Source organism: Musca domestica, unplaced genomic scaffold, assembly GCF_030504385.1.
Source record: "Musca domestica strain aabys unplaced genomic scaffold, Musca_domestica.polishedcontigs.V.1.1 6, whole genome shotgun sequence".
NCBI lineage: Eukaryota > Metazoa > Arthropoda > Insecta > Diptera > Muscidae > Musca > Musca domestica.
In genome coordinates, this window is record NW_026712363.1 from 10,891,999 (window position 1) to 10,904,826 (window position 12,828).

Here is a 12,828-nt window from a genome sequence, read left to right on the forward strand (position 1 = left end):
TTAACCGGATCACAGAAAATTGAAGACAGACTACATTTTAACAACGTTGCTTTACGAACGTCTAGTGGACACTCTAAAGTTTCGGCATTACGTATGTACGATAACATTTCTAGTACAAATTACTCACTTGAATTTTCTTGATCCTCAGCACGTTTCATTTATCAATTTGATCTTAAGTGTAGCTCTGATTGGAAGGAGATCGCTTCCGCTATACCGTTCAATTTACACACAAAATATATCCCCCATGTTCTCCGATATGTGACACCATCTCAAAAAATTATGTTTCAAAAAAAAAAAACACATTTAAGTTAACGAAAGAAATTTGCCTTCCGGAATTAAAAAGAATACTAAACAAAAAATAATATTACTACATAGACAATTATTAGCGAATACTACAGGCAGATCAAACATGAAGTATTAAAGTGGTTCATAAGCTCAATATACTGTTTTGTTGAGCTAGGTCAAACCCCAAGTAAAAAACTGTAATTTCTTGAGGTCTACAGATATCAACCAAATTTGAGAGGTATATAAAGTAGAAATCATGAAAACATTGACATTTCCTTATTATTAATTTTCGTTATTTTATTTTAGTAATGCCACTCTTTATGACTGCGGAAAGTCGCGACCTTAAGGCCAACATAGATTTGTATGTTGTACATTGAATGAAAAATTAGAAGTTAACAATTGGTTTTGGTCTAGTACATAACCTACACACCCCCAGAACCCCTTTAATGTAAATGAGCAGCAACATATTCCCAATTTTTTGAAGTATGTGTGTGTATTTATTTTATAAGAAAAATGTATAATTGAATGTACAACAAACTTAAATGCAAAAAATTAATTCGATTTTTCTGCATGCATTAATGGTGGACGACCCCTCTTGCGATGCATACGTGAAGAAGTCACGTGTTTTCGAGGTAGCCGACGGCGCCTAATCTCTGTTCCCGAGGTGTTGCCTTGTGTTTTCCGTTTAGCATTGTGACGTTGCCTATGTCGTCTCAAAGCTCCTGGAGTTTTGGATATTTTTCTGCATTCCGGGCACGTTAGATCCTCTCTATTGATTTCAGAATGCCAGTATACCATATGACTGTTGAGATTGCGTCTGGTGGTACATACTTTGTCACAAAATTTGCACTTGAATATTTCAGGATCCATGTGCAGTTGTATATGTTCTTCTATACTAGCACGGTTGTTCAATTTCATCTGACAGCATAATATGAAGAGATCCGCCGTTGGATGATGCTGACGAAAATGACCCTCCAGCTGGGAAAATGTTGAGCACGGCCTGCAACATATGTGGCACTCTAAAATTGGTCGCCATTTTGAAATAATTCCATCCATTTCCTGCGGTGATTTTTTGGGCACTGGCAGTGAAACAATTATATTTGAATCTAAAATACTGTCGTTTTTCGAAGAGTTGTTGTTCAGTGACGTTACACAGGCTTGATTCAGGCCAATTAAAGCCTCATCATCAGTAGTTGCCTCACTATTGCTGGCTATAGAAACCGATTCCTCTTGTGAAATCAGAGTTGTTTCTTCATATTCGAACTTAATAGTTGTTGAGCAGCCAGATTCCTCTATTTTGTTTTGAGACTCTTCTGAATTCGGCTTAAATGTTGAGGATAACATGTTGGTATTTGAGGCTGCAGTGGTAGATCCATTTTCATTAATGGTGTCATTCACGCAACTATCCATATCTAAATCTTCAGTCCATGAATTCACACGGCACACACGCTCCTCTTCCTCTCTTATGGCAGACATTACTTTGGAATCTATCCTCTTAGAATTGTCCGATTGTTCAACATTGCCGTCGTCATTGGAAATGCCTTCGTCAAATAGTTTTGTCTGGGCCAACAATACAGAATTCTTAAACGTATGGAATTCGACAATATGACACCAACAATTTAAGCATATTCTAGTTAGGCTGCGCCTTTTTAGGAACTGAAATAAAAGATACATACTTGCTTACATTTAGAGCAAAAATATTGTAAATGAATTGTTTGATTTCAATTACCTCAGAATCGAAGTATTTTATTGTTATTTCATAGACAGTCGCATCTTCATAGAGCCGTTTGTACTCCGTACATGGATTAATACATAGCCGACACAAATTGGCATTGGCCATGCTGCACTTGTGTTATTTCGTTTTATATTTTCCAATTTTTGGGGAATTGCTGCAAAACAAAATTAATGAGAATGAAAAAGCAATAATCGTAATATCCGCTAAAGGTAGAAATAGACTAAATATATTCAATTCAACACAATTATATATATATTCGTCAACTGTTTGTGTTAAAAAATTTGTTAAAAAACTATGGGAAAACTGTCATTGACCACCAATCAAATAATGATTTGTTGCCAATTTTTGGAAGTCTTAACTATGAGGTATATCGGTACACGTTTTTGTTTAGCCCCCTATAACCGACCCTCCCGATATTCGGAATTTTAATGATTTTAATTGTACAAATTGGGGCAAGTCGAACTCAAAGTTTCTAAATCTTTTTAAAAGTGCTTGTATCAATGTGTAATTTTTGAGAAAAAAAAGATTATCAAGTCAAATTCGTAACCAACTGCAGTGAAAGGTTATGATGTCGAAGTGAAAAATTTTAGATTATCTGTCGGAAAATACGGAGTTTATGGTACCTTATGTTTTAATTGCCGGATAAACCACGCATAACCCTTGTTATTCAGGCAGGTAGAAATATTAAATTCTTGCATGTCCTGGAATAGAGCATTATAATTAACTTCGCATTCATTGCTGAGCCAGATTTAAATTCGATGTCCAGGTGATGGATTAGGGAAAAAATATGAGTCATTTTATATGTTAAATATTATCGATGAAGCAACAACAACAAAAAGACGGAGATGAGAAAATGAAACTATGTAGTAGAGTCTTATTATGGTAATAGATTTTACTATTTTGCATTATTCACAGATTTCATAAATTGGCGAAAAATACTAAAGGGAGGGAACCAACCAAGAAAATATAGCTTTATTCATGGGCATGGCAAAAAGAGTCCCATAAGATGTCTGTGTGTTCTAAATTGTCTTCAATTTTCTGTAGGTGTTGATTGTAGATTTTTCGAACAAAATAAATAAATTGTAGTCGATTTTATAATTATAATTTGCAAATATAGCACCTTATTAAAATATAACATTAAAAACAAAGCTTATTTAAAAACTAAAAAATATTATCAACAAGGTATTTTTTCTATTTATTTTTTTATAGAAAAACACATATATTCAAAAAATACATTTTCACAAATTATCCCTCGTTAAGTCGAAAATATGCAGTTTTGTTACAACTTAATTATAAATAATTTTCAATATTTTTAAATCCCCCACCCTACATAGTATTAAGTTCGCAATTCCTCATCGAAATAATAATTTTAGAACTAGGGTGAGATGAAAAAACTGCAACCAACTTCAGACTGCTGTCTTTTCTAAGCCACTCGTCCGACAGCTGTTAAAATTATTCCAGTAACAGCACATTATATTGTTTACAAGCGTAGTTATATCTGAACCGATTTACACCAAATATGAAGTACTGATTTCTAAGATGAATTCAGTCGTAATTGCCAAAATTCAGTCCATTTGGGCTGATATTACCCATTTGGTACACAATAATCCTTATATCGGATAAAGATATATCGAGCAGTATCTGATGTCCGGTACCAAATATCATTCTTGTGGAGTGCATATTACGCTGTCGAGGGACTTAAAATCCCTCTATAGAAGGTATTAAAAAATATATATATATGCTTATGTGACTTATATCTTATGGAATCTATATCTATAAAAGAGGAAAATGTTTGTATGTTTTTTGTTTGTAATTTATGGACTCGAAAACTGCTGATTTTCCTGAAAATTTCCTACTACTACATCGACTGAATGTAACATAGGTCATATGCATTTTTGAAATTCCACTTGGAACTGAAGTTATGGCATCAGAATCGGAGATACTTCTCAAAAATTTAGATTTTATATGCACATATCTATTGATAGATAGCAGATACAGTCTCCAAATTTGGAATGCATAACGGAATTTGGAACAAAAACTAATTTACCAAATTATATTGAAATCTGTTCAGATTTGGATATAGCTCCCACATATATTTTCGGCCGATTTCATGTATTTGATGCATAAAACACGATACTTATATCCAATTCCAATGAAATTCGGCATGAGTGACTCAATATGGTACACAAATAAATTTTCTAAATTATATTGATATCGGTACAGATAGATATAGCTCCCATATATATTTTCGACCGATTTCATGTATGTTAAGCACCAAATACGATATGGATGTTCGATTCCAATGAAATTCAGAATGTCTGGCCGAATTTGGCTACAATAATAAAATTGACAAATTAATTACAAATCCGTTGAGATTTGGATATAGTTCCCATATAGCATTAGGCTAACAGTAAAAAACTACAAAACAATTTAACTGATGATACTATCATTATACGGAAGTATGTTGCTACCTCGAATTCTCTAATGTAACAGTAATGCCACATTTACTATGAAATTAATAAATCCAAAGAACAAACCCTTTGTGTATGCGGACTGAATTTGGCATGATTCTGCTTTTCTCATGGTCAGCTGTTCCTGACATGTTCCCGCGTTGGTAGATCGAGCTATTTGTTTGTTTACGCGTTAAAATATTACTATATTTACGTGTTTTGAATTTTTTTCTAACCAACAAAAGTGGCCTGGTTCAGCTAGTTATTAAATACATTTTGACACTGAAATGTTGTCAAATGAACAACCAAAATAATATTCGTTATTAGCAATATATTCCGAAGACATCATATACCTAAAATAGGAACAACTCTAGTTTAGTAAAAACTCTTCGATTTTTTCGAAATTTTTTCCAGAGGTACGTATTTTTACCCTGATTTCTGGAAACTATTTTTTTCTTGGCGCACGGAACCGGGACCGGGATTTTTGTCACGAAAGTCCGGGTTCAAGACCCGGCCTGGACCCGTATCAACTTACCCGATATAGACAATATGGATATCGATTGAAAGCTTATGAAAATACCTATCCAAAAAGTGGTCATGGTTCGGAAGTTATAGTCATATTATCGATTTTTTGGACCGAATTTTTTATAAAACCCCCAAAAAGTCAAAAAGGGCCCATTATGGTGGTAGTAATTCCAACGACTGCTACGCGAAATAAACCCTTTTTAATTGAAAACATAATTTTAATGAACTGGTTAGAATCGGGTTATGCGGATGGAAAGACCCATATCTCTGGACCCGAAAAAGGTATTAGCACAAATTCTAGCATTTTGGAAAGGTTAGAGTGTCTGCTATAATTTGTGCATCAATTTTGTTGTCCTCCATAATGGACCCTTTTTTGACTTTTTGAGGGTTTTATAAAAAATCCGGGTCCAAAAAATCGATAATTTGACTATAACTTCTGAACTGTAACCACTTACCCCATCATGTGACCACTTGGATAGGAATTTTTATAAGCTTTCCAACGATATCTATATTGTCTATATCGGCTAATTGGATCCGGGTCTAGTCGGGGTCTTGAACCCGGACTTTCGGGTCCCGGGTCCGTTCCCCAAGAAAAAAAATTCCCGGGATCACTGGCAAAAATTTTGAAAAAATTGAAGAGTTTTTACTAAACTAGAGTTAAGCCCTAAAATGCAAGGAATCTTTATCCGAAAATTTCAATTGAGGTGGAAGAGAATCTTGCCCGCTCGAGTCAGTTTGTTTTGCGATCCCTTCCAAACACCGATACAAATGTCTTCTATTTTAAACACTTTTGATATTTAAATTCAAATAAATACGACGTATTATAACTACATGTAAAAATTAATTTATATTAGCTTCGAATATAATTTTAGCTGTCTTTTTGTAAAATTTGGCTAAGAAAAGATAATTCATTATATTAAAACTTTGTAAAAGTTCTTCAGTACGAACAATACAATGCATAATCGGTTTTCGCGCCTTTTAAGCCTTCAATAAAGGAAGAATGTAATCTAAACACAAAACTAAAAAAACAATTTGCTTCCAAGTATTCCTTATTTTGCTGCAGCTAGGACAAGTATAACGATCGCCAATATTGCGCTTTGATTTAGTATAATGTCGATAGAAGATAGTCCTCTCGCACTTTCAGCCCAATTGGCATTAAAAACGAATCACTGACGTAGCCAGGGTGGAAGCCGGTCCCCTCCGAAATGGTTTCAAAAGACATTTCTGGTTACGTCGGCGCTTGTAATCACTTTATAATTCTTTTAATTTATTATTATTGTTGCACATTTTATTCATACCTTATTTTAATATTTCCTTCTTTATCCAAATTAATATGTCAACACTGAAGATGCGAATGTCGCTTTATTGAGATTTTATTTGCACCAAATAGTGACGCGTTGTCATACAACACACAAGGAATAAACAAAACAAATGCACGACTATTCCAACGACTGTGATGCGACATTCGGTTGGATTGTCGTAGTGTAGTGTCGTTCTTCCATTACCACAAAACATCTGGTTTTGCATTTGTGCTACAAAGGAGAGTGCAAAACTCAGTGTCATACGTTCTCTTTCTCTTCTCTTCAGTGTTGCTAAACAAATCCATTTGAAAAATCGCTGCACATACCAAGGAGAAGGTTTAATGTCCCTAAAACTGTTGAATCGAGTAATTTGTGTCATTTTACGATTGTCAGACACTTTTATTGAATCTTGTGTTGTTGGTTCAACTTTTTTTTAATGTTTTACAAGGACACTTATATTATCACGCCTTTTGATTTTATATTCATTCAACATTTTATATACGAATATTTTGGGGTTTCTAAATAAACATAAAACAAACTCAAGAATTCAAAAACGTATTTATCGTGATGCTTTGGGATGTACAATATACATTTTTTTTGATTTCCCTCAGGAGCTTAAACAAAAAGATTGTTCCGTCTACGTCCATGAGGAAAACAGAAACATGGCAAAATTTAGTCTGGATACACGAAGAGTTTGTCCTTCGGATTTATTAGCTGTCATAGCAAATGCCAAACTTAAAGGGAACTGCACATTCGATGTAGCAATACATATGGAATAATCGCAGCCTCAATTAAGTTGTTGTGTTATGTAGGAACTACATCGTAATCTGAACCGATTCCAATTTTATTGTTGATTTCAATTTTGTACATATTCCAGATTTCATTGAAATTGCAGATATATAGCGTATTTGCTGCATCAAATACATGTGAGGGATTTTAAACCCCAAATCGGATATAACACATATATCGATATGTATATATATATATATATATATATATATATATATATATATATATATATATATATATATATATATATATATATATATATATATATATATATCGATATATGTGTTATATCCGATTTGGGGTTTAAAATCCCTCACATGTATTTGATGCAGCAAATACGCTATATATCTGCAATTTCAACGGACGAACTAACATGCTTAATCGACTCATAAAGTGATTCTATGAATATCCTAAAAAGTAACAATAGGTCTATCTCGCTTCCTTCTCCATGTTACAAACAAATGCACAAAGACATAACACCCTTACCACTATGTGGTATAGGGTATAAAAAGCAGCATACGATTTTTTTGTCATAGGCTGTAGATCCCATTAGGATCTTCAAATACGAAATTCAAAATAATTCCTCTAAATAATGGCGCTTATACCATCAAAATACAGAAAAAGGAATGGATCGTTATATGGCGGCTATACGAAAGCGTGGATCTGCAAGCCCAAATTTTTGTCATAGACTGTAGTACACATTACGAACTTTAAATACGAAATTTAATTTTAATACGAAAAAATACCGAATATTGGGAGCTACCCTTATATAAGGGCGTAGACCGACATTTTCGAACATAACCTGCCTTTTATCTCAACTTGTTTAAAACATAGCGATAGGCAGACATACGGACATCGCTAAATCGGTTTAGAATTTTACGCTGATCAAAAATATATATACTTTGTTGCATCTGACATGAGTATATTGGGGAGTTACAAATGGAACGACGAAATTAATATGCTCTCCATAGTATGGAGAACGGTATAAAACTGTATATAACCTTTGTTACTTCCAGACAATGCTTTAGTATATTTGGAGATTTTCTGAAAAATCTGTTTAGTTGTATAGTCCATGAATAACAAACAAACAATCAAACGTACAAAGATTTTTCTTATATATAGATATAATAACTGGGTGACCACAGGTTTTAACAACGATATCTAATAATAATAATGTCATAACATACAAATACCTATCCTTATTTCAAAAAATGGGGGCAAACGGAAACGTTGTCATCACTGCCGCATGAACATAAGAGAGCGCTGAAAACCACCCTTTTCTCCGTTGCAAAAACTCAAGAACTGCGAAAAGAGAAATAACAGAAAAATGTAATGTTATGTTCCCAACAGCAGTATACGGATACAGAAGTAAAACACATAAATAAGCAAAATGCTTTTAAAGAGTAAAAATATGCAATAAAATAAACCATTTATAGTAATCTTTGTAAATTAACACTTAAGCAATAACAATTTAGTTGCGCTAACTGGAAATATTAATAGGGCAGCTAATATAACTATATGATTAGTTGCAGCGTTTGATTTAGAATTACATCAAAAATAAACGTAACGCAGAATTTCATAAAAGTGGGTATGACATTGAATTCATCTGAAACAGCACTTGGCAATTATTTGCATACGTACTTCCAAAAGTTTCAGTTAAACTTAAAAATTGGGAATTTTAATTCCAATATTGGTAATTCCAACAATTTAATTTAAATGTCAAAATTTATGATCCAATAAAAATTGCTTGGGTTCTCTTATTTGTTAATTTCCATTCCAGTGGAAAATGTGGCTAAAATTATCAAAATACCGAATATCGGATGGTACCCTTATATGGGGGCTATACGATATTGTGGACCTAAAAATGTGGCTAAAATCATCAAAATACAAAATATCGGAATGTGCCGTTATATGGCGGGATATACGATATTGTGGACCTATATAGACAATTCTCCCTCAGAGGATAAGGAACTCCTTGTGTGGAATTTCAGACGATTCCATTGAAAAATGAGTCTAAAATCATCAACATACCGAATATCGGGAGTACCGTTATATGGGGGCTATACGATATCTTGGACTGATATAGCCCATCTTCGAAATTGACCTGCCTGCAGACAAAAGACAGATCTGTGCAAAATTTTAGCTTCCTATCTTAATTCGTTTTGACTTAGCGTGATTACAAAAGACGGATGGACGGAAAGGGCTAAATCGTCTTAGAATTTTACGCTGATCAAGAATGAAATATGAAAAAATGTAAATATTTCGCCCTTTTTCGAAATTAATAATTAAACACAATGCTTCCCAATATAAACGCATTTATCTTAAACAGACGCTTTATATTTGAATGTACTCAGTCATTTCGTTTCCCAGCTCTGCACGTTGCCTTGTTAAACATATATTCCTTAGGTATGGCAACATCGTTCTTAAACGGCTTGTTATTGAGTACTGCAACTGCAACGCCGACAGAGAGAATAAGTGGTTGTTTGAGAGATCGTTAACAGATCCTGGAAAAATATTAAAATAAGTCTTTAATGTTTTACAATAAACAATTCCACAAAATCGACTGTCCAATGTGTATACAGGTAAAATAATTGTTTTAAGGAAATTCTAATTAGTTAATGTTTTTATTTATTACGCAGGTTTCAGTGTTAATCCTTGTGTAAAACATTTAGCTTAAACAAAAGGACATCTGCCGTATTTCAAGGAAAAAACGCAACACACTTAATGAGGGCAGTTCTCTACCTGCTTATGTTTGCTAGGTAGTAAACTACAACATTGTCCTTTAATTTGTGTGGCGGAGCATTTGTCGCGAAGGCTTAGTATTCTACCAGAAGTCGCAAGATCACCGAGTCGCAACTGTGCCCGGCTTGTTACAAGAAAGTTTAAAACAAAAAATTCAAAATATCAACAAAAACTAGTCAGTATGGGCAAAACGCAAATCTGCCGATTATGCGTTAGCGAATGCAGCAATTTTAAGCCACTCTTTGATGATCTAGAGGTCTATGAAATCACTGTCAGATATTTTGATCCAATGGTAGGCTATTCAAATTTGTGATTTCAAGTGAATTAATTGAATCTGTTTCATATTATCTTCCAGTTTTTAAATCAAAACGATTTGCGTGTTTTGTGTTATGATTGTTGGTGTCACATTGCCGATTTCCACAATTTCCAGCAAACTGTCACAGTGGCGCAAAACAAACTCATAAAAAAATCCAAGGTCATGACTAAGAATGAAACATTGCCCCAAAATGTACACATAAAGGATGAGCCACAGGACCATGAAATGTTGACAGATAGCCCAGATAGTGCTTACGATGATATGCTGTTACCGGAATTAGTTTTCGGGGATAATGAGCCAATGTCTGGACAGATGGACATGTACGAAAATAACTTTTCAGGCGACCAATGCACTTTTAACACAGATAAACCGAGCAAGACTCAAAAGTCGAAAGGATCTTCAAAAAATGCTACTTCTAAAAACTGTCCTGGACCCGTTCCTATAAAATGCCGATTCTGTCCCAAAATTAGTAACAATTTTGCTTCGTATCGTAATCACTTCTGTCAAAAACATTCAGGAAAAGAATTTTATGTCTATTGCTGTGGACGCAAGTACCAGGTCCGCCAACAGTATGAGAGTCATCTATTTTTAGACCGCGATTTCACGTACCAGTGCAAGGCTTGTGAAAAACGATTCGACCTTGAAATTACTTTGATACGCCATACCCGCCAATGTCAACGATACAAGCAAGGAATAGTGGCAAAAAAAGGAGTCCAACATTTTAAATGTCAGCAGTGCAGTGAAGTGTTTTTGAAAGAAAATCTTTTGAGGCAACATGTTTTTAACTTCCATGCCGATCGCAGACATCATTGTACTTTGTGTGAAAAGAGCTACACAAAAAGAGACAGTTTGCGCGAACATATGGCCAAACATACCGGCAATCATCTATATAAATGTGATCCTTGTGCCCAGAAGTTTACGTATCGCTCACAGTGGCGTAAACACATGCTTAAATTTCATCCAAAGAATTCTCACTAATCTAATTACACTTAGTTTTGATGAAAATATTCATACCAACCAAAAATATATTCATGTAAATTGTAACTTCTTAGTTTTGTTGTTGTTTTGGATTTGAATTAAAATTGAATTAAAATACACCTAAAACAACATATACGATAAATAATACATACATTTTGTAAACATTTCATTAATTTCGTTATATGAAATCAAATGTTAATTCAAATTATAAATAAAATCCTATAAAATATTAAACGCTCTATTTAAATGTCAAAAGTAAGGCCAAGTAATTTATTATAATTTTACAACTCTTAACAATTCGTTGATTTAGTTGATAATGTAAGTTATTTGTTGTCTGTTCAAGAACTGCAAGAATTTAAAAAAAAATACTACAATATTCGATTTTCCCTTTATGATATTTAAAAAAGTTGCAAAACTAGTAGATTCTTGCATGTTCTGGAAGAAAGCATTAAAGTTTTAGCTAAAACTTTTAACTATATTAACATCACAAATGGAGTTCAGTTCACAGCTCTTTGCAGGTTCTTGGAGACGTTAATCAAAATACTTAATATCTGGAGGTATCATATGCATCTTCTATATCTATAAAAGAGGAAAATGTTTGTATGTTTGTTTACAGTTTATGGACCCGAAAACCGCTGAACAGATTTTCCTGAAAATTTCTGAAAGTAACATAGGCTATATAAATTGTTGAAATTGCACTTGGAACTAGAGATATAGCATCAGAATAAGAGGTACCTCCCAAAAATTGAGATTATATATGCACATATTTATTGATAGATTACAGATAAAGTCAACAACTTTGGAACAAAAATAAATTTTAATTTATTTTTTTTAAACCAACAAATATTCGTATATAAAATTTTGAATGCATATAACATCAAAAGGGGCAGCGAAGCGCACCGGGATCAGCTAGTATGGTATAGTATAGTATACCCTCCATTATTGTAAATATTTTAATATATATCATTTAAAAATTCTCTAATTTTGGAAGTAGTAGACACTTTCGAGTTTTTTAATTTCTAGATGATTACGGCAACAAATATTTCACATGCTACCCATGGCGACTGGTTAATAAATTCGCCATATAACAAGAACCTAAAACATAATTTGTAACTGTACAAATTGTTACTCGACTTTGGTCATTGTCTAAAAAATCCCGTAAATTTAAGCAGAGAGTATTACAATTTACATTTGAGGCTTTTTCACGCCTTAAAAACCACGACGCTGAGTATCGAACTCTATCGGTGAGACGCGTCCACTCTGTACCAACGTAAGTCATTATATAATAATAAGACACTATGTTAAGTTCGAGAGTTGCATGCCCCAAACGATGTAAAAACATGATGCATGATAAAATCCGCAATCCGTAAAATGTGGACGTTCCGTTTCATTGGTCTATAAATTAATTTAAATTTCAACCGATTTTGTTGGAAATACCGAAAATTAGGCGATACTGCTATATGGGGCAAAAAGTGAAACCACATTGAATATTTCTAGCATGAAGTTAAACGAGGTGGACCTTTAGTCCTTTTTGGTGGTCTTCCGAGAATCTCATTCTTAGTCGATCTATGCAAGCCCGCGTCATGCTTCAGTCACATTTATTGTTCGATTGAGGTGAAAATTTTCGCAGTTCATTTGTTGCGCCCAAGGACTAACGCTTTTGAAATTTGTGATAATCAGGCAAGTTTCAGATATAGCTCCCGTATA

General features: G+C 33.7%; 2 protein-coding genes across 3 annotated transcripts; one reads left to right on the forward strand and one right to left on the reverse strand.

Moving 5' to 3' along the window:
- Nucleotides 1–556: 556 nt before the first annotated feature.
- Nucleotides 557–6,475, reverse strand: LOC101895771 (transcription factor grauzone). Its single transcript, XM_005179609.4, has 3 exons — nucleotides 6,294–6,475; nucleotides 2,015–2,174; nucleotides 557–1,941 (listed from the first exon to the last, which is right to left on the reverse strand). Exons 2-3 carry the CDS (start codon nucleotides 2,123–2,125, stop codon nucleotides 838–840), a joined length of 1,215 nt encoding a protein of 404 aa, XP_005179666.2. The 5' UTR covers nucleotides 2,126–2,174; nucleotides 6,294–6,475; the 3' UTR covers nucleotides 557–837.
- A 3,046-nt stretch (nucleotides 6,476–9,521) lies between these two features.
- LOC101895598 (zinc finger protein 564) lies at nucleotides 9,522–11,355 on the forward strand. 2 transcript variants are annotated; one of them, XM_005179608.4, is made up of 3 exons: nucleotides 9,522–9,667; nucleotides 9,725–10,119; nucleotides 10,183–11,355. In XM_005179608.4, the coding sequence occupies exons 2-3, from the start codon at nucleotides 10,009–10,011 to the stop codon at nucleotides 11,119–11,121; spliced, it is 1,050 nt and encodes a 349-aa protein (XP_005179665.1). In that variant the 5' UTR covers nucleotides 9,522–9,667; nucleotides 9,725–10,008; the 3' UTR covers nucleotides 11,122–11,355. The 2 variants fall into 2 exon arrangements, with proteins under 2 accessions (XP_005179665.1, XP_058985065.1); XM_059129082.1 differs by having other exon boundaries at nucleotides 9,526–9,667; nucleotides 9,758–10,119.
- Nucleotides 11,356–12,828: the final 1,473 nt, after the last annotated feature.